The sequence below is a fragment of the Erythrolamprus reginae genome, chromosome 5 (genome assembly GCF_031021105.1).
Source record: "Erythrolamprus reginae isolate rEryReg1 chromosome 5, rEryReg1.hap1, whole genome shotgun sequence".
NCBI classification, from domain to species: Eukaryota; Metazoa; Chordata; class Lepidosauria; order Squamata; family Dipsadidae; genus Erythrolamprus; species Erythrolamprus reginae.
In genome coordinates, this window is record NC_091954.1 from 26,021,440 (window position 1) to 26,044,668 (window position 23,229).

The 23,229-nt window shown below is 41.3% G+C and overlaps 1 protein-coding gene across 6 annotated transcripts in view; it reads right to left on the bottom strand.

Annotated features, from left to right (window-relative positions):
* Window positions 1–15,257: 15,257 nt before the first annotated feature.
* Window positions 15,258–23,229, bottom strand: part of A1CF (APOBEC1 complementation factor) — a 59,900-nt gene continuing 51,928 nt past the window's right edge. For 2 of the 6 annotated variants that reach the window (XM_070752260.1, XM_070752259.1), the window contains exon 12: window positions 21,225–21,388. In XM_070752260.1, the coding sequence (XP_070608361.1) occupies window positions 21,240–21,388 (149 nt within the window). In that variant the 3' untranslated portion in view covers window positions 21,225–21,239. Of the gene's footprint in view, window positions 16,051–21,224; window positions 21,389–23,229 lie in introns of those variants that run through there. The other 4 variants (XM_070752265.1, XM_070752264.1, XM_070752262.1 and 1 more) reach the window with 4 other exon arrangements.

The window sequence follows — 23,229 nt, forward strand, 5'->3', positions numbered from 1 at the left end:
CACCACTGGTTTGAATCCTCACTGTTCTCAAATTGCTTGAAAAATCTAAGGTGTTGAAGCAGATGGGATCAAGGAGAAGAGCCTTTTATGCTGTGGCCCCATCACTATGGAACATTCTACCACCGGAGAATTGCTCCCTCACTTTAGCCCTTCAAAACCTATTTTTTTTTCAGTTGGCCTGAGGCCAAACATTGCCAAAATGGCATTAAGAATGGTTAACCTAATTTTGTGTAGCTTCTTTTCTGGTAATATTATACTTTTAACTACAGCATATAAAACATTTACTAGACCAGTTCTCAAATATAGCTCATCTGTCTGGAAACTGACATTAATCAGACATTTAAAAAATTGAGAATGTCCAGAGATATTTCACGAGAAGAGTCCTCTGTTTGCAACAAAATACCTTATGAAATTTCAAATTTTTGGTTTAGACAATTTAGAACAATGCCACCTTCAATTTGACCTAAGCGCAGCTCATGAAATTATCTGCTACAATGTCCTATCTGTCAACGACTACTTCAGCTTCAACCGCAACAATACACAAGCACACAATAGATACAAACGTAACATAAACCACTCCAAACTCAATTGCAGAAAGTATGATTACTGCAACAGAGTGGTCAATGCCTGGAATGCACTACCAGACTCTGTGGTTTCTTCCCCAAACCCCCAAAACTTTAACCTGAGGCTGTCTACAGTTGACTTCACCCCATTCCTAAGAGGTTTGTAAGGGGTATGCATAAGTGCTCCAATGTGCCTACTCTCCCTGTCCTAATGCCCCATGTTTTCATAACCGTCTCATGTATTCATAAACATGTTTATAAATTTTATGTATTCACAATCATGTTTATACTTTTTTTGTATATACAAATGATCGCTGCTATCTTTCTAAACATTTACTAAATGTTTTGGCTCCAAAACACCCTGATCCACGAGAAAGCTTGCCTTCACCAAAGAATACTCAAGTTTGAAAAATCTGCTAAGATTTGTGCAAACTGAAAATAGCTTGGAGATACCAAAAATGCATTATGTTTTTTGGGGAAAATATTTAGGTCAGCCTTTTAGAAGATTTTTTACTTTTTGGAATATGTTATGCTACTTGCTGTTCTTGAGACGCTCAGCAAGAACAGGCTTGGTTAGTACTTGGATAGAGAGCACCAGCAAATCCCAGGGAATGCCAAACCACCACCATTGGCCTACCATCCCTAGGAGTTGAGCTTAGCTCAAAGGAGACTTTTAAAGGCTCCATTGTTACTTTATTATTACTCAAATTCTTGTACTCAAGTTTGTTTTAATTGATTTCCCAGAAAGAAAACAGTACTATATAAAAAAAATAACATTCTAGACTGTCTGGAACCTTGAATGGAAGATTACGAATAGAAGACAAGGATAAATTTGTGATATTTGGTTGCAGGTCACACTTGCACCTTCTTGAGGTACCATAACTTATTATTCATTTTTTGAGCCCAGGAAGGACCAGAATCAATATGGAACTTTTCCCATTAATGTAACTGGAGTAGCATGCTAGCAAAGAACTGTTCTTTTAAAGAGCTGCTGCCAGTTAGCAGAGCCAGTGATGGATATGATAAATCAATAGGCTGATTGATTTACACAAAAACAACATAAAAAAGCTATTTATCCTATTAAGAGTAGAAATATAATCACAAACTGGTGGTGCAAGCTTTTGTCTGCCGCCTCTCTATTGTTTATGACCATTCTTGTCATCTTATTACTCATCTGTGTCTTTCAGATGGTATTTAAATGATGATGTTTTTAAAGCATGTTGAAATAAGACTCAATGAACTTTTCCACAAGAATGGGCCACATGCAGAGAAAATTTTAAGAGGAACTCATGTGTATTGGATATTAGCTTTACTAGATAAGTGGTCAAAGCAATGGAAATTGCAGTTTAATGCTTCCAAATGTAAAATAATTCACTTGGGGAAAAGGAATCCTTAATCTGAGTATTGTATTGGCAGTCCTGTGTTAGCAAAAACTTCAGAATAGAAGGATTTAGGGGTAATGATTTCTGACAGTCTCAAAATGGGTGAACAGTGCAGTCTGGCAGTAGGGAAAGCAAGTAGAATGCTTGGCTGCATAGTTAGAGGTATAACAAGCAGGAAGAGGGAGATTGTGATCCCGCTGTATAGAGTGCTGGTGAGACCTCATTTGGAATACTTTGTTCAGTTCTGGAGACCTCACCTACAAAAAGATATTGATAAAATTGAACGGGTCAAAAGATGGGCTACAAAAATGGTGGAAAGTCTTAAGCATAAAACTTATCAGGAAAGACTTAATGAACTCAATAGTCTGGAGGACAGAAGGGAAAGTGGGGGGACATAATCGAAACATTTAAATATGTTAAATAATGTTCAGGAGGGAAGTGTTTTTAATAGGAAACTGAACACAAGAACAAGTGGTCACAATCTGAGGTTAGTTGCGGGAAAGATCAGAAGCAACATGAGCAAATATTATTTTACTGAAAGAGTAGTAGATGCTTGGAACAAACTTCCAACAGACATGGTTGGTAAATCCACAGTAACTGAATTTAGACATGCCTGGGATAAACATATATCCATCCTAAGATAAAATACAGGAGATAGTATAAGGGCAGACTAGATGGACCAGGAGGTCTTTTTCTGCCATCAATCTATGTTTCTATGTATTAAAGAAATCTGTCTACAGCAGGGGTGTCAAATTTGATTTCATTGAGGGCAGCATCAGGGTTGTGTTTGACCTTGGGAAGCTGGGGTGGGTGTGGCCTACGTGGGCATGATTGTCTTGCTATCACTTGTGTCAGGAACACCTGTGGTGCAGGTGTGGGTTCTAACTTACCTCGCTGCTGGTTCGCTTCCTCTTGTACCACATAGCTGTGCCTAGTGGGAGTGCCTGCACACATGCACAGTGACAAAAACAATCTGAAACACCCCACCCCCTCAAAAAAGCCAAAAACAAGATGGCGGCACATATGTAGTGCCAGAAACTCGGCTGGACTCCTATGGATACGGTCAGGTACACAGAACCGGTTGAAAATTTTTAGTCAGGTACGCAGAACTGGTAGAATTTTTTCCCCCCCCCTTCTAGGCTCTGGGTATGTTTTTCCTATCGTAGTAAATGAGGTTGAATGTGTATAATTTTAGAAGAGCTGTATTTATTTATTTATTTATTTATTTATTTATTGTTTGTTTGTTTGTTTGTTTGTTTGTTTGTTTGTTAGAGTTGAAAGGGACCATGAAGGCCATCAAGTTCAACCCCCTGCCCAAGCAGGAACCCTATAGCACACCAGTCAAGTGGCAGTTCAATCTTCTCTTAAAAATGTCCAGAGTGTTGGAGTTCACAACGTCCGCTGGTAGGTTGTTCCATTGGTTGATCGCTCTGACCGTCAGGAAGTTCCTCTTTATCTCCATGTTGAATCTCTCCTTAGTCAGCTTCCAGCCGTTGTTCCTCATCCGTCCCTCTGGTGCCCTGGAGAATAAAGTGATCCCCTCCTCTCTGTGACATCCCCTCGTATACTTGTAGACTGCTATCATGTCTGCTCTGGCCCTCCTTTTCTCTAGGTACATACACATACAGTTTATATTCTAGATAATGTATATAATGTGTGCCTGTGTGTAATATGTATGTACACATATGGCATATATGGATATTCAATAATAGTAAATAGATAGGGAAATTGTATCTCTTTGAGGCGAGGAGAGATGAGGCACCCTAACCCTACCCCAAACCCTTGACATGAGGTATGTCAAGTTTGTCATTTTTAAGCCAGTCACATGATCTTTAAGCCACCCTTGGTCACATGATTGTCAAGCGACTCCCACCTGACTACATGGCCAGCAAGCCACACCCACAAAATAAGTCACTCCCATCGTGTGGTAGTAAATCTTTTGGCAGGCCTTCACTGGTTCTGGTGTATTGTGAAGTATAGCCCGTGGAAGCTGTGCAAGACTAATTTTGATCTCATCAATGTGACGAGAAAGGATCAAATACCACACCCAGACACTTGCCTTTATTTGAAGGGGAGATTTTCTTAGTTTCATTCTTACCTCCCCCCAAAATGTCATGATTTCCAATGAAAATGTTGCCATCCGGGATGGAAGAAAATGGGAATGAAGCAGAGACACAATCTTTTTAAAGTGCAACTGAGTATCCAAATTTTGGTGAAAGGAGCCCTAGTAATACAGTGGTTAAAGTGCAGTATTGCAAGTGAACTCTGCCCACAGCTTGGAGTTCAATCCTGATGTAGAACAAGTCAGCTTTTCATACTTTCAAGTTTAGTAATATAAGGATCTGGACTGTTGGGTACAATATGTAAATAATGCTGAAAACTGCCCAGATAATGCTATAATGCACTATAATGTGGTATAGAAGCCTAAATGCTATTGCTACTGCTGGGGTTAACATATTCTATTGTGTGGCATGCAATTTCCCCAGTCTAAAAGGGCAACTGTGTACACTCTTGGGAAAGAGTGGCTCAGGACCAGACTATCTTCAGGACCGTCTCCTGCCACATACCTCCCAAAGACCAATAAGATCTCACAGGGTTGGCCTTCTCCAGGTCCCGTCATCTAAGTAATGCAGGTTGGCTGGGCCGTGGGGGAGGGCCTTCTCTATGGTGGCCCCGGCTCTTTATGGAACTAACTCCCTCCCGATGTCCGTACTGTTCCCACCCTACTGGCATTCCGAAAGTTAACACCTGGCTTTGCAGGCAGGCCTGGGGGCCGTGAATACTAACTACCATCTATCACGGCCAAATTGTGTCGATAGGTTAGGTATATATGTTGATTGAGTGGATTGTTGTAGGTTTTTTAATAGGATTTTATTGTTTTATTACCATAACGTCTAGTTTTAAATATTAATATTGACTTCTTCTATCATTGTATTATATTGTTTTATATTGTTGTAAGCCACACTGAGTCCCACGGGATTGGGCAGCATAGAAGTCAAATAAATAAAATAAATAAATAAATAAATAAAAGGTTTAGTCGGAAAAGCAGTCTGGTCATCTTAAACAAAGCAGTATGCAGTAGCCCTGAGAGATAAGTGGTCATTGTCTTAGGTATTTCATCCTGAGGGATTTGTTTGTTTCCACTTGGTTCCCATATCTTCTGTAGCCAAATATGTATGCTTCTCATCTGTCAGTGATAGATGGTGGATGAGTTTATTCATTTTTATCCTTCCCTTATTGGCCAGTTTCAACTGGTTCCTAATTATTTCTTGGTTAAAATCTGTCTTCCAGTTATTCTATTTTTCAGACTAAATTAGTGTTGCGATTATTAAATAGCTTCACCAATATGCAGGATAATGTGCAGATGCTTTCGTAGGATAAAGCTGGGTTAGATGGTTTTTTTTTTTTTTAAGTTCAATTTGGAGGCTCCTTTCTGAATTATTTGCAGCTGAACTTTCTAAGAATTGAATTGGTGCCTGATTTGGCTTTTCCTTCTTTACTGGCATACTTTTTACCCTTTTTGTATCATGTCACTTTAAGGACCCTTGGGAAGGACTATTTATTTTATTTTATTATTTATTACTTAGATTTGTATGCCGCCCCTCTCCGAAGACTCGGGGCGGCTCACAACATGTAAAAACAAATCATAAGCAATCAGACAAATTTAAAATATTTAAATATTTAAAAAACCCCATATGCTAACAGTCACACACACAGACATACCATGCATAAATTAAACGTGCCCAGGGGGAGATGTTTCAGTTCCCCCATGCCTGACGGCAAAGGTGGGTTTTAAGGAGTTTACGGAAAGCAGGAAGAGTAGGGGCAGTTCTAATCTCCGGGGGGAGTTGGTTCCAGAGGGCCGGGGCCGCCACAGAGAAGGCTCTTCCCCTGGGGCCCGCCAACCGACATTGTTTAGTTGACGGGACCCGGAGAAGGCCCACTCTGTGGGACCTAATCGGTCGCTGGGATTCGTGCGGCAGGAGGCGGTCTCGGAGATATTCTGGTCCGATGCCATGAAGGGCTTTAAAGGTCATAACCAACACTTTGAATTGTGACCGGAAATTGATCGGCAACCAATGCAGACTGCGGAGTGATGGTGAAACATGGGCATACCTAGGTAGGCCCATGACTGCTCTCGCAGCTGCATTTTGCACGATCTGAAGTTTCCGAACATTTTTCAAAGGTAGCCCCATGTAGAGAGCATTACAGTAGTCGAACCTCGAGGTGATGAGGGCATGAGTGACTGTGAGCAATGAGTCCCGGTCCAGATAGGGCCGCAACTGGTGCACCAGGCGAACCTGGGCAAACGCCCCCCTCGCCACAGCTGAAAGATGTTGTTCTAATGTGAGCTGTGGATCGAGGAGGACGCCCAAGTTGCGGACCCTCTCTGAGGGGGTCAATAATTCCCCCCCCAGGGTGATGGTCGGACAGATGGGATTGTCCTTGGGAGGCAGAACCCACAGCCACTCCGTCTTATCCGGGTTGAGCTTGAGTCTGTTGACACCCATCCAGGCCCCAACAGCCTCCAGGCACCGGCACATCACTTCCACCGCTTCGTTGACTGGGCATGGGGTGGAGATGTAGAGCTGGGTATCATCCGCATATTGATGATACCTCACCCCATGTCCTTGGATGATCTCGCCCAGCGGTTTCATGTAGATGTTGAATAGCAGGGGGGAGAGGACCGACCCCTGAGGCACCCCACAAGGGAGAAACCTAGGAGTCGACCTCTGGCCCCCCACTAACACCGACTGCGACCGGCCAGAGAGGTAGGAGGAGAACCACTGAAGGACAGTGCCTCCCACTCCCAACCCCTCCAGCCGGTGCAGAAGGATACCATGGTCGATGGTATCGAAAGCCGCTGAGAGGTCAAGGAGCACCAGGACAGAGGATAAACCCCTGTCCCGGGCCCGCCAGAGATCATCCATCAACGCGACCAAAGCGGTTTCCGTGCTGTAACCGGCCCTGAAACCCGACTGCTGGGGACCTAGATAATCGGCTTCTTCCAAGGACCGCTGGAGCTGGAGTGCCACCACCTTCTCGACAACCTTCCCCATAAAGGGAAGGTTGGAGACTGGACGATAGTTGTTAAGTACGGCTGGGTCCAGGGAGGGCTTCTTGAGGAGGGGGCGCACAAGCGCTTCTTTATAGAGTGATGGAAAAACTCCCCTCCCCAAGGAAGCGTTGGTAATCTCCTGGGCCTAGCTCCGTGTCACCTCCCTGCTGGCCGAAACCAACCAGGAGGGACACGGATCCAGTAAACAGGTGGCGGAACTCACAGCTCCAATGGCCTTGTCCACTTCATCAGGTGTCACCAGATCAAACTCTTCCCAGACAGGTGGACAAGTACGTGCCCCAGTCACCTCGACTGACTCGTTGTCAGTCGACTCTGTTTTACAATTGGAGTCGAGGTCGGCCCGAATCCGAGCGACTTTATCAGCGAAAAACGTGTTAAAGTCCTCGGCACTACTCTGCAAGGGCTCCCCAACTCCCCCCTGATTAAGAAGGGAGCGGGTCACCCTAAACAGAGCGGCCGGGCGGGATTCCGCTGATGCAATCAAGGCGGCATGGTACGCGCATCTTGCCGCCTTGAGCGCCACTTTGTAAGTCTTAATAAAAGCTCTTACAAGTGTTCGATCAGATTCAGACCTACTCTTCCTCCATCGCTTCTCTAGACGTCTCTTCTGGTGTTTCAACTCCCGGAGCTCCTCGTTGAACCATGGAGCTCTACGGGGTCTAGCGCCACGGAGAGGTCGCAAAGGCGCAATCCGGTCAAGAGCCTCTGCTGCAGCCTCGTTCCAGGCTTTCGCAAGAGACTCTGCCGAACTGTGGACAAGTGCCTCTGGAATAACCCCAAGCGCCGTCTGAAAGCCCTCTGGGTCCATCAGGCGTCTGGGGCGGAACATCTTAATTGGTTCCGCCTCCCTGCGGGGAAGGATTGTAGCCAGGAAGTCAAGCCGTAGTAGAAAATGGTCTGACCATGACAAAGGCACTGCTTCTAAGCCCCTTAGTCTCAGACCATTACTCAATTGCTCGGAAAGGAATACCATGTCGGGTGCGTGCCCCCCTTCATGAGTCGGACCCTGTACTACTTGAGTCAGGTCCATGGCTGTCATGGTGGCCATGAACTCCTGTGCCAGCCCAGAGGTTTCGCCGAGTGATGGCAGGTTGAAGTCCCCCAAGACAATAAGTCTTGGGAACTCCACCGCCAACCCGGCTACCTCCTCGAGTAGCACAGGCAGGGCTTTTGACACGCAGCTGGGAGGCAGGTACGTGAGAAATAAGCCCACCTGAACCCCTAAGTCCAACTTCATCAAGAGTGACTCGCAACCCGCAATTTCCGGAGCAATGAGTCCACGTAGGCAAAGGCTCTCCCTGGCTATAATAGCCACTCCTCCCCCCCTTCCCTGGGGTCGAGGTTGATGCCATATCTGAAACCCAGCTGGGCAGATTTCAGAGAGAGGAACACCTCCCTCTGGGCCCAGCCAGGTTTCAGTAATACATGCCAGGTCGGCCTCCTCATCCAGGATCAGATCCCGGATGAGGAGAGCTTTATTTACCACCGACCTGGCATTAAGCAGCAGCAACCTGAGCCCAGGGCCAGAGTTACACTCATCACCAGTACCCAAGATTGGGCTCATGGAGCCAGAACAAGGGATCGTTATTAAGCAACGGTCCCTCGTTCCCCTGGAACGGCTAACTCCGCGGCCCCCGCCATATCTGCCTCTCCCCAGCAACACAGGAATATTCTGACCCTCTGTCTCCCCAGAGATTAGTGCCCCCTCCCCTCCCGCCTCTCCGGCGTCAGGTGGGCAAAGTCTATCATTCCTACTGCTTCCATTTATTACATTCATACCATAATCCCACCCGCCCCAACCATTGCATTCATACCATTCATTCGTCCCATATTTACCCCAATCATCCATTAATTACAAAACCCCCTAGTGATATTAAAATGAATTAAATTAGTAATAATTAAAATACTAATAATATATATCACAATATAAAATAGGAATAAAAAGTTCATAGATTAATAGTTAATAATATAAAATCAGAGCTTAGCTATTAATTAAAGTTGGTAAAGTGCAAAGTTCTAAAGTGCTAAAAATATAGGAATAATTAAAAATCAACTATCCATCAAGCCAGCAATACTGACACCAGTTCTTAAAGGTGAGTTCTGGGGGGGAAAAGAATTGATCAGGGGAAAAATGTTGTTGAGGGAGAAATCTTGGCATATTGTTGTTAAGTTTTTGGTGCCAGCCACTGCCACTGGCTGGCACTCTCAGGTCTTTCTCTGGGTTCTCAGTCACTTCCTCTCCTCTGCTCTTACAATGCTTCCAGGTCTCCAGACCCTCTGCAGTCTTATGAGGTCTTAATAGAAACTCCATGTGGGCTCAGTGGGGCGAGCTTCAGGCACAGCCTCAGTCTCAGTTCCTCTTTCCTCCTTCCTCTTTCTTTCCTCTTTCTTTCCTCTCCTTCCTCCCACTAGTTCATTCCTCCATAGTCCCTCCGGCGCCGGGTGCTCCCACCATACAGCTCCTTGGCGTCTCGGGTCTATGCAGTGGGGGGAGGGCAATTTCAGACGTCGCCCCTCTTTCTCCCCTCTCTCCTTTCCTCTCGGTGCACGCTCTCTCCTCCCGTCAGCTGTCCTTCCTTGCACACTCGAGACCCCTCCAGGGGACCATCAGCTTCAGGAGACCTCCTCCAAAAAAGACTTCCCCCGGAGTCTGGGTCGTCCAAGCCAGTTGTTTCTTGGTTTGCTCCCTCTCCCTCTCCCTGGCCGTCACGGTCCTCCACTCTTCCCTTCTCCGACTCACCCGACTCACTCTCGGCAGCGCGGCTCAGTTGTAAATAGTTGTAAATAGTTGTAAATAGCGGCCGCCATTCCTCCGTGTCTCCGCCAACCCGACTCCAGGCGTGTTCGTGGCCAAACTGCTCGCCACCGCCAACCCGACTCCAGGCGTGTTCGTGGCCAAACTGCTCGCCACCGCCACGAACACCGCCGAATCTAGGATTTCTGGAAACGGGGACACTTCGCCTCCCCAGAACTTCAAAGCAGTTGCTGACTCAACGGGGGGGTTCCTATATTTTCTTTGATGTTTAGCCGTAGTCTGGTGGAGCTATATTCCACCCTCCTCCTCCCACCGGAACCGGATTCTTGGTTGATTAGTGGCAAGCTTTTATCTTATTATCTTATTGATTAGTGGCAAGCTTTTCTGGGATCCTTTCTGATGAAAAATATAAGCTTATGCAATCCGCCCATCAATTTGAGTTTAAAATAAAACATTTAGGATTTGAGTGGTGAGAGTGTATATTTTGATATTTATTTTTATACATATCTGTACAAAGTTTTCTTACTTTGATGGTTTTCAGATCCCTTCCCATTTATCCAATATTTATTGTACAAAACTTATAGACTAACAAACCTGGACAGTACTGGCTTAATACATTTGTGTTTATTTATTTAAAATATCTTAATACAAATCTTTTGGGACCAATTGGCAAAAGAAGGCTCAGGAATGCATTGATTGGAAACATGTGTAGTAGATAGACAATGGCTAAAATGATGATGATGACAATGAATCTGCATCACATGAGAAGAGCACATCTTCCTTCTCCTGTCCGTATCTCTTTCTATAGAGCAGAGGTCCCCAACCTTTTGTACTTCAGGGACCACCAAATTAATAATTTTAAATCCCACGGACCCTAATTCATAATTTTAAGTCTCGCAGACCACTAATATGATTTTTTTTTGAAAGGATAAACACATTTGAAAATAATGATCAGAGAACATTATTATGAATCTGCAATATGCAACAACCATTTTACTAATATGCAATGCACCAATTTAATATAATAAAATTATAAATGCTTATTTAATTATAACAAAACCTTTAAAGGCTGTTTTAATTGTAACAAAATTATTAACATTAGTGTAATTATTACAAAATAATTGAAGATTATTTGATGGTGGCTTGCTGATATTATTGGAAAAGTCAGTCCCATATTCCAGAGCTGTAGCTGTAGTCTCTCCCCTCCCTTCCCCCCTTTCCTTTCCTTTCCTCTTCTTCCCTTCCTTTCCTTTTTCCCTTTCCTCTTCTTCCTTCCTTCCTCTGTTCCTCCCTCCTTCCCTTCCTTTCCCTTTCCTTCTTTCTTTCTTTCATTCCTTCCCTTCCTTCCCTTTCTTTTCATTTCCTCTTCTCCCTTTCCTCCCTTCTCCTTCCCTCTCCTCTCTTCTGCTCTGCTCTGCTCTCCTCTCCTTTGCTCTCCTCTGCTCTGCTCTCCCCTGCTCTGCTCTGCTCTGTTCTCCTCTCCTTCTTTCCTCTCTTTTTTCCTTACCAGCTTGCAGCAAAAACTACCACCATGAAGCCCATGAGAAGCTGGCAGCAGCTGCTGGGGATGCTCCTCTGGTTCGGGTGGTGTGTGTGTGTGTGTCTGAGAGTGCATGTCCAGCCCCAGGACATACCCCTGCTTTCTAGAGCCCTGATGCTGCTGCCGCTCCCCTTCTCAGCCCCTTCTCAGCAGTAGCTGCATCTCCACCTCTGACCTCTGCATCTCTGACCTTGGAAGGCAAGGGTCTATTGCGTATGCAATGGACAGCAAACTCTGGCTGCTCCTCAGACCAGATGCTGTTTATCCAGATTTCTCCATGGACCACCAAAATTTTCTCGTGGGCCACTGATGGTTGCCAGACCACTGGTTGGTGACCTGTGTTATAGGGGCCCAATTGAAATCATCCTGTCATATTGTATTACAGTGTGTGATTTCAGACAAGAAAGCTTTGCAGAGAGTGGTGAGGATTGCAGAAAATATTACTGGAAATTCATTTCGTTCATCCAGGACATGGCATATAAGTGATGTTTGACCAGGGTCCACAATATTGTCAGGGATCCTGCGCATCCTCTCCATGACCAGTTTTCTTTGTTACCTTCTGGGATGAAGCTCTGCAGTATCTGAAGCAGAACCACTAGGTTCTGTAATGGCTTTATATGCCACATAGTATCAACCTTGTGAACTCTCAAGACTCTTTTGTCCATTATATATTCAAAATGGACTGAGTGTGTGTGTGTGTGTTTTCTTTTGAGACCTGGCATCAGAATTTTATTTTTTAATCTGTGCCCGTGTGTTCACAGAAAAAAGTGACACTAAAGGTTACCTTATCTTAAGTCTATTGTCTGAGCTAGACAAAGAAGGTTGGATGGTTGAGTTAAAAAGAGTTTTGCAAAAAAACTTTCATCGCAGTTAGGTTATTTGGTTGTTCATGAAAAGCAAAATAGTATATTAAGAGAGGTTTCTTGTACTCCAACTTCATAAGAGATCAGGGCTGGATAGATTTCTAACACAATTTTTTTCATGCTTTGAAGGAGCCTTGACTGTAAGCAGAGGCTGGTAAGATTGTTTTTATATTACAAAGTCTAGACTCTAGAGTGAATCATGTTCCTTGGCGTTTAAAATTGAAGGAAACGTACAGGTCAAAACCAAGCAAAAAGGTAGCCTTTTAAAGAGGGCATTGATTGATTGTCCAGGGTACCAGATGGCAAGACAAGACGTAATGGGTGGAAGTTTGTCAGAAATCCAACCTAAAAATAAGGAGAAATTTTCTGACAGTGAGAGCAATCAAGCAATGGAATTGCTTGCCTCCTGAGGTGGTGGATGCTCCATCACTGGAAATTTTAAAAAATATACTGGACAACCATTTGACTGGGATGGGATAAGGCTCCTGCCCTGAACACAGAATTGGATTAAAAAACAGGGGTGTCAAACTTGATTTCATTGAGGGCTGTGCCAGAGTTGTATTTGACCTCAGGGGAGGGGGGACATGGTCAGCTCAACGTCACTCCTGTTGGGGGCACCTTGGTGGGCCGAGCACTCTACCAATGAAAGCTCCCTTTACAGTTGTGATGGCATCCTGCAACTCTCTGCCAGAGAAAGCAGACCTCAGAAGGGTTGCATTAATGGCTCAAAAGGGCCAGTCCTTCGCTGTTTCCAGCGTGGCCCCACAGGCCAGATCTAAGCACCCTGTGGGCCAGGCAGGAGTTGCTCCTTACTGCCGCTACCGATGTGCTGTGCATGCAGCTTCGGGTTGCCGGTTTGTTCATGCACGTGTCCCAGCGAGATTTTGCTTCTGTGCATGCACAGGAAACAAAATCTCATGAGAGGACACACACAAGAGAGATTTCAGTGATTTTTTTTGCTTCTGTGCATGTGCAGAGGCAACAAATTGCCAAAATTTCACGCACACGCAAGTTCCCTCACAAGATCTTGCTTCCTGCACATGTACAGAAGCAAAATCTTGTTGGGACATGCGCATGCCGGCGACCTGAAGCTGCATGCGCATCTTCCATTTTATTACAGGTGTGCATTGTGGCCCCTACTGGGTAGGAACCCGATACTGCCATGGGCCTTGAGTTTGATGCCTGTAGATTAGAAGACCTCCAGCTCCATGATTCTGTGAAATCCCAATTTGATCAAATTTGCTTTCATGCTAAACTAGGCTTTTTAAAGGTCTGTTTGGCAGAAGGATATCATATATAGGAGGTATGGGCTGCTTCTTACTTAACTATCCCATGCTCTTTGTTAAAAAATATATATTTTAGGTCCTTTCCATACTGCTGAATCAACAGTTATCACTACTTTTTGAACTGGTAAAAAATGATACCAGAATAATATACATTGTCCTCATTACTAATTCTGTTTGGTCCCCCTCCCAAATGAATGATGCTTCCAGATTATACCTGTATAGAGTAGATAGTGTATTCAGCAAGCTAACCGCACAGTTCCTCTGTATTTGCTACACTCCATCATCAACATGTGAGCAAGTGGCAGAGAAACCCAACCATAACACTGCAGCAGGATTGAAGTGGGTTTGGATGCAGAAGTCTGCCAATTCTAGGTACTTTAACGTGCCTCCCATACATTTTGTCATGGTCCAAAATAAGCAAAGATCAAAAATAAAAGAATGTGGAGCCATGAGGAGAAGTGAGTCAGAAGTAGCATATATTTAGGATTCTCTCTCCCCTACCCTCCCCAGATTGTGGAGTGGTATAAGCACTATATATTAATATGGTAACCATGTTTTCACCCCTGTGGTCTGTAAATGTTACCATTATATGTAGGTATAGGTATATCAATCTATGAAATAAAAATATCTAGTATCTTGGTAGGACTGAGGGTTGGAGACCTGGACTAGTTCATATGAACTAGGGATGCAAAATTGAATTCAGCTAGAGTTGAAATGCTGCCCACTCTGATCAGAAACAGTCACAGTCCCAGCCTCCAAAGCGCCTCCTTTCTGACTTATGTTGGAAAGTGCTATGCAGTTTTCCACTGAGAATATGTAGCTATATCTGGACAATATTTTTGTCAAGGGACACTGCTCTAGCCTAAATCAAATGAACAAGAACAGCTTGAAGGCCTGTAACAGATAAAACATTTTCGATACAGGCACCCTTTGTTTGGATATTAATATTCTATTGGAAATTAAAATATTTTAAAATAGCAGCTCTGCTCTAGCAAATACAATGAGATCTAAATTAAATTCAGTGTTAATCCTTCCAAAAAGTGTGCTTCCTTTCTCTTTTTTATGTTTATAAAGAAGACCGTTTATTAGCATGTTTGCAATTAGCATTGCCAAAATGGAATAGACTACTGTAAAAATGAATGAATTCAGCATAAAGAAGACCGAATCTCTTTAGAAGTATATAATAATGGAGAAAGGACAAAGCTTGGCACTTGGTTTTTGATCTTCGATCTAAAATGAGTACATTATTAGTAAATAAGAGTTCCTGTTTTCCTCTGAAATGTTAGCTGGCATGGTTTTAAGTGTCAGAAAAGAAAACCTAGTTTATATGCAGATGAACACTAAGACAAATGGTTTCCATGGAAGTAGATGAGATAATGCTAAATGCTAAAGATTAATGCTAAAGGTTAAATATGGTTGAGGTTAGAGTGGTGAGGGATTTGATTTAAATACACAAACACAATAATTATAGAATATTTAGATCACAACTTATTATTCTATAGTTATATCCTTGCCAAATCTTGCAGTATCGACCTATTGAAAATTGCATTAAAATGTATAAAAGATAGATTATATAATGTTGTGTTCTAAATGCATGGGTTAAAGAAATGAGTATGTGTGAATACATGGCAAGATTGAATAAATGTAGATTGGAACATAAAATTGATGAGAATGAAACAATACTTCATATACAAGAAATTGTCATGGACCAGATGTAGGTTGATTGATGTATCTCTAGGAAGAACATCAAGAATGGTAATACTGAAATAACATTCTAACCACATAGTATTTAAGGTTTTAAAACTTCTACATAAGAATATTTAATCATTTTTTAACATCTGTTTGATTAACAAAAATAGTAATAGACTGTAATAGATGGCAATACTGAAATAACATTCTAACCACATAGTATAAAAGGATTTAACACTTCTACCTAAGAATGTTTAATCATTTCATAACATCCGTTTGATTAACAAAAATAGTAATAGATTGTAATTTGACAAGTTTTTTTCCTTAATTATTTACACTTTAAGATGTGACTGGTGAACTCTGTTTTCAAAACAACTTGTTATATCAAATCAAAGTAATTATGTATGGTTTTACAGTGTTATAGTTCTATACAAAGACTGTAATACAAATATGAAAATATAAGTGCTTTTACATATACACTCTTAATACTGTTTCTATGTTGTTGGCATCAGCTTTATCTTACTGTATATAAATAATGTGCACAGGGAAACTGATGAATAATATAGTTAGCAGAAGTAAAAAGCAATTTTAATTCAATAGATCTATTTTATGTATACACATCGGATGTGAGAATTCAGTAATCCTTGGAAGCTTTGATAAGTGTATAATTAGTAAGACTGATTTAAAACAACTTTGAGACTGACCCACATTGCATTTTGTCCACACAGTAAAGTTTTAAAATAGCTGTGGGAAATGTTCTCCGGACTGCTACAAATGCTCCATATCATAAACACATGTGGAGACAAAATGGCAGCCTACATGATCATTTACTCATGAATCATCAAACAGGGCTGTCAAACTCGTGGCTCAGAGGCTGGATGCATTACGTGCCCTGTTTAGCAAAGGGGAAAAAAAGGTCAGGATGCGTCTCATGATAATGTCATGATAACACGGGTTTGATACCCCTGGATTAGATAGTTTTGTCAGGTATGAGTCATTTTGATCATGACAGTTTTGTCATTATCATAATGACTCATACCAATATAGGTTAAGATATGAAACACATCATTGGTACATTTCGTGTTTGGGGATAAAAGGTCTCAAACCATGGGCTGTTTTTTTTAAAAAAGAATCTTCTTATCTGAGACCTAGATAAGTCTTTGCCTTTTGCAATGGCAGAATTGGCATGACTTCAGAGGTTGATATGTTAAGAACTGATAAGAGAGAGCACTAGCACTGGCACTCAGACTTATATACCACTTCACTGTGCTTTGCAGCCCGCTCTAAGCAGTTTACAGAGTCAGCATGAGGACCCAACAATCTGGGTCCTCATTTACCCACCTTGGAAGGATGGAAAGTGGAGTCAACCTTGGGCCGGTGAGGACTGAACTCCTGGCAGTCAGCAGAATTAGTCTACAGTACTGCATTCTCACCACTGTGGCATCATGGCTCAAGATTGCCCCGAGAGTAAGATTTAATCAATATAAAATATGCATAAAATTGAAACCATTGGACAATATTGGTGTCATGTTAAACATTTTTTTCTCTGTTGTCCGGCGCAGATTTAAAATCGCAAAAATTCCCAAATTGGATCTAGGAACCAGAAAAGGAATGGACAGTGCATTAAGTTTGATCAATGCAGCTAAGCATAGTCAGGCACGTAGAGTGAGCATACTTTTAAAGCGTGAAACTGTAATTTTTACAGCACTGGGATAACACTGATAATACTATTGAAAGAGGTAACACATCACTTGCAAAAACTTCACTGTTGCTTGCATTTTGGTTCTAAAATATATTTTGATATTCTACACTGCACACTATTCCCTTTATTCCATTATGAATGAAACGCTTGTTTCTAAATATAATATTTATTGGATTATTTACTGTATTTAGGAATTGCTGAAGACCTGTCATTTATCTTTCCCCCCTTTTTTTGTTTATATTGAGCTCTTGTATTCAATATCTAAAGGTTAGCTGTGCATAATTTTTTAAAAAGTCAATTGCAGATATAAGGTCAAGCTGAAAAAGGATCCAGATAGGCTAGCCTGGAAACTTTGGGTATTATAACCAGAAGATATTTGGACGAGAGCAGATTGAAGATTGCAGCAGGTGAGTGAAAGTAGTTCTCAATTTACAACAGTTCATTCAATGATCATTCAAAGTTACAGCGGTATTGAAAAAAAGGGACTTATGCCCATTTTTAACCACTTAGGATTGTTGCAACATCCCCAAGGTCACATGATCAAAATTCAGATACTTGGCAATTGGCTCATATTTATGATGGTTGCGGTGCCCTGGGGTCATGTGATCAGCTGTTGCAACCAATAGCAAAGTCAATGGGGAAGCCAGATTCACTTAACAACTGGTTACTAACTTAATAACTGCAATGATTCACTTAGCAACTGTTGCAAGAGAGGTCATAAAATAGGGCAAAATTCACTTAACAAAATGTTTTACTCAGCAAAATACTGTACATGTTGGATTTGGTTGTGGTTGTAACTCAAGGACTATCTGCATAGCAAAGAAGCAGACTGGAGAAATGGATCTTCTTTTCCCCACTTCTACCATGCACATCATGGATTGCAATATCTTGAAAACATGACTCCTGTTTTATTGGCCATTCTTCCCCTGATGCTTATTTATGAAGTTTATACTAGAAAATTTTCTATAATAGGCTCCATATCCCTATGGGAAGAAATTCAAATAATTCCACTCTTCCAAGACTTGATTCACTCAGTAGGAATAAAGTTTGCCTTTATAGTACATCTAACAGGTTCTCTGTAGTTAGGAAATGGGGTGTTCTTAAATTGTCTCATGTTGTGGCTAAGACAATGTCTTTTTAATTGCAAAATAATTTTGTTTTGTGGTCCTTACAGTTGCACGCCATCAAAATACACTGGAGGCCACAGTCCTTATTTCCTTCCAAGTGCGACAGAAGCTCTTCTTCAGTAAAACGTACTCTGACACAGTTAGAGGTAGGGAATCCTGCCATCTCTTGAATAAAGTGCTCCTAGAGATGTAGCAACAGGAAAGTTTGTGCTCTTCAATTCCTGGCCATAACCAGGAATTGAAGTGACCCCTTTGAGAATCATAGTTTATAAATGCAGACAGTACTAAACCAAATGATCTAGCACAGCTTTCTATGCTTTTCATGCCATTCATTCTTCACTAGTATGCTTCTGGCTCAGAAACTGAAAGCCAGTTAAATTCTCAGTTCTCCCTGTTCTTCTACTGAAGAACAATAAAAGCTCTTTTAAACACAATTGGCCAGAGTGACAATATTTTACAATATGGAGACAACAGGATCATGAAGACCAGATCTCATTACAAGATGCTGACTGGGATGTTTGAAAAGGGTTCCTGGGTTCCTGGAGGTCCATCAATTGACTTCAAGAAGTGAAATAGCCTTGAATAGTGGAGGGCTAGTACTGAAATCTTCATTATAATATTATGATAAGCCCATCCTCATATATTGCATGAGATGTTGCATAACAATTATGAAATGTGTTGTGATGTGATGATACACATTTCATACTTTTGGCATCATCATATTTAGAACAGGTTTCTGCAATGGTTTGTCACCCACATTAAATGAATATTCATAATAGATAGTTATCTTATGGTCCATTTTAATTAACACTACTGTCCAATAGTGAATAGCCTAAACCTGGCAATCCAATCCTGGCAACTTTTAAGAACTGTGGACCTCAGTTCCCAGAGTTAATCAGCCAGCTGGAGAATTTTGGATATTGAAGTCCACAAGTCTTAAAGTTGTCAAAGTTGGACATCCCTGGCCTAAACTATATTTATGCATCAGTAGTTGTTAATGTTGACATTTGATTTGAGAAGGTCAAGATACAAGTTCAGATTCCCCAATCAGCTTGGCAATAGTTGTAACCCACACATCTGGAAGGGAGAAAGAGACTCTTCAATCATACGGAAGAATCATTTACAAGAAGAGAAACTGAAATGAGCCAAGAACTTGGTAAATGGAATATGTACCAAACAATAAAGGGCGTTGCTAGAGCTTTCATTAGAAAAATCATATTGACATGGCAGAGTTGCTAAGAACCCATCAAGTTGCTCCTTCTCTTTCTGTGATGATTTGCAATAGTCTCAGAAAGGAATAAACTTTTGTAATTTGTGACTTTTCATGAATATATTTTATGAACAAAGAAAAAAGAGCCAAATTAGGTATTAAATTTGGAAAAATGTGGGCAGTGTGTATGAATCATGTTTGATGTTTCACATCAAAATTCAACCTTAATTTCATAAATATTGGCATTTCTTCAGATCTGCTTTGGTTTTCTCTGAGGGATACAGAAATTTTTACTTTCCTTGAAATCCATATGCAACTAACCTATAGGTAGCTAAATGAGATTGAAAATGGGACTATTTTATATCAGATAAAATATTTTCATTTGGTTTAGTAAAATATTAAAATGAAACACACACTCCAAAATTCTATTAAAAGATAACTTGTAATGGCAATTTAAATGGAAATTTGATATAATTCCTTTCTAATAACTATAACAGAATACTTGAGAATACTTGTCTGATCTCCTCGGATATTTCAAACAATGATTCAAAAATATTTTTCTTTTTAGTTAAAAAAAATATGAATTCTTAGAATTAATTTGTCTTCTGTTCTGTTTATTTCTGATTGTTTAAAAAAAAAACAGTGCTGTACTGTTTTTTTAAAAAAAGTACAGCACTGTCAACCATTATTTACCTTCTGTCATATTTTAAGCTCAGATTCTTTTGTCTTAAGATAATGACAGAAACATTATTTCTAGATTTAAAAAATAGTCAGTTTCAAAGACAGAAAACTATACTTTGTAATGGCAGAGTTTTCCACTACTTGTTAGAAACCGTTCATTTTTTAATATGTTTACTTAGAAGCAGGTCCCACTGAATTCACTTTAGCTTATTTTAGGTGAGAAATTATAGTTTGCTAATCAACAGTGGCACCAACCCAACTCAAAGTTGCACTTAAAAACCCTAATTTCAATGGGTTGATATTGAGAATAAGATTTTGAATTCAATAGGATGAATATCTGAGAAGATATGTACAGCACTGTACTCTAGATTTTGTTATTGGTTGTGACCAGTTCAGATGGCTACAATCACAGTTTTATCAATAGAGGTTAGATGAACTACTAAGAGTCAAACTTCAAGTGACCTTAAATATGTTTTGGCATTTAAAAAGGCAAATTATAGAAGAGGGACAATTGCAGCACATGGAAAAAGAAATGGAATTCACTCTTTGCAAGAGGTGCTCTTTTTAGTAAAAATGGACTACTCTTTTACTAGTACGTTATGCACATGCATTATACTAAACAAGAAATAAGAGAAAAATGGTGCTAGGAGAGGAAAATTGAAAGAAACAATTAAAGAAGTGTGTCAGCATTCCAAATAACTTTGGCCTTCCACTGTGTTTGCGTGTTGCCATCCTCACTACATGGGGCATCTTGCTCAAGGTTAGCCTGGCCCTCAATGCCGTAAATGCATTCACATATTTTCTACCATATGCTTCTAGAGTTGTGGCAATCCGACCATTCCAATTTTGTAGCTCTACAAAATGCTTTATGACAAGAAAATCAGAAATGTAATAGCTTCACAACTTCAAAGATCTTTCCATTCATAAAAATGGAAAGACTTTGAAGTTATGAAGCTTCTTACAATAATACTACTAAAATTATCATTGAAAATGGTAATAGTTGAAAATTGCCATCAAGGATGCATATAAATACCGTACACATAGAGACAGATACCCCTCTGAAAAAGTTTCCTTTCCTTTCTGGTTATGATAATTTTCCTCCCACTTTAAAGGCTTTTTTTAAAAAAAAGTACAGCACTGCCAACCATTATTTACCTTGATAAACTAAAGCAAAGAATTTTTGCCATATCAAATTATGCCTTACCGTCAATTGAGAATAATTAAGGGTGACTTATAATTAACCTGGAATCGCTTCTATTCCAGTCACAGCTTAAGAAATGAAAAAGAGATGTTTAAATAAAGCTGGAGGTATGTACTGTATGCATGTACATGTAAATATATATTTAAATATTTATATATATTTAAAAGGTTCCATAACCATCATTACGAGTAGCTACCGCAAAGGTTGGATAAGTTTCAAACGCTGTGTAGGTTGCCAAATCTTGTCCTAGATTCACTGCTTGCTTAAGTTGGGTACCTGCGACAGTGGCAGCTGTGTTAGCAATATATCCTAGAGAAAAATTCAGAAATAAAACTTTTTTTACCAGAACGATAGAGATTGACACAATCCTTTATGAATAATTTTAGTCTACAATAATATTCACACAAAAACATTGTTTTTGAAGCACGTTTTTAAAACCCAATGCATGGATGTGGCCATTCTTGGCTAACGGACAAGGAAATAAATCATTACAGCAACAACTCTTAAACTTTTTAATGCCGTGATCCCTTAATACAGTTCTTCATGGTGTGGTGACCCCCCAACCATAAGTCTAGTGCCAGTTCTTCCAACTGAGCTTTAAGATTATTGTCAGGAAGGTCAGAGGAACAGCCCCACTATAAATGCCTGATTGGCTGGATTGTAAAAATATGTTCTAAGGCGTCAGAATAGAAGTTTTAGTTCCTAACACCATAGGAAACTTGCCTTTTCCCATGGTCTTAGGCGACCCCTGTGAAATGGGCGTTCAACCCCCAAAGGGGTCCTAACCCCCATGGTGAGAACCACTGCATTACTGTATCAGACTGGGATATAAAAATTCAGATGTCCACTACTTGGCAGTAAAGATCTTTCTCCGGCCATTTAATGATCCTACCTACAACTCCTACTCTATCTACAGCAATATGCAATATTGACTATGTCTGCTGACTAGTGATGTTCATCTGTAGTGACACACACAGTACTGTTATGCCTTTTTTTCAATAAATATCAGCACGTTTAGTCAGCAATTCCAATATAATCCAATGCTATATGTGTACAGTTAGCCCTCACTTTCTGATTGCTTACATAGCAACTGAAATGGGGTGTCAAACTCAAGGCCGATCAGCTGGATGTAGCTCATGGGGTGCTTACATCTGGCCCACAGGGCTATCCTACAAACAGCAGTGCAGCCCACAATGCCTCTGCCAGTGAAAATGGAACTCCAGAGAGCCATTTGCGGGCTTTGCAAGCTCCATTTCCTCTGGCAGAGGGTTGAAGGAGGACGTTACAGCCAAAAATGAAACTCAGGAGGGACGTGTGTGCCCCTCTCGAGCTCCATTTTCGATGGCAGAGGGTTGCAGGAGGTGATAGGTAAGAAAGTGAGGACAAATAAAGGGAAATATTTCTTTACCCAGAGGGTCATTGGTTTATGGAATTCACTTCCAGAAGAGGTTGTGACAGCTGTCAGCCTGGATAGCCTCAAGGCAGGATTAGACAAATTCATGGATGCCAACTGTATCGGTGGTTATTGAAACGGATGTCCAAGTGCTGCCTCTATGTTGGTTGAGGCAGGCTGGATTCCCTTGGGTACCATTTGTTGGGGGTCAAGGGAAAGGGAGGGTTTTGCCTTCTCTGTCTGCTCAAGATCCCTATGTACTTCTGTTCATCTCAGTCAAAAACTGAGATTGGGAGCCCATTTTCGCTGGCAGAGCGCTTGGGCTACCATAGGCACCTCTAACACAAGTAATGTCAAGCTGGCCACACCCATCCTGGCCACAACCCAGCCCCCTAGGTTCAAGCAGAACCCTGATACAGCCCTCAATGAAATGGAATTTGACACCCATGGCATAGAGTTTCCTGCCAGAGGAGGGGTTTGGATTAGAAGACATGCAAGGTCCCGTCCAACTCTGTTTTTCTGTTATTTTGTTACGGGTACACACCTTTCCCTTCTACAAATATCTTTTATTTTGCCTAGACTCTCAAGGGCAGCTGGGGAGGGTGAGGTAGTTCATAATGATGCATTTTATATCAGCTTTGATGAACCTAACCAATACTATTTCAGGTTTACCTGAATTGAAAGGATAAAATGTTTCAGAGCTTTCCAACTGAATGAACAATGACAGTGGAAGGTCATTGTAATTAAGCAGTAAATG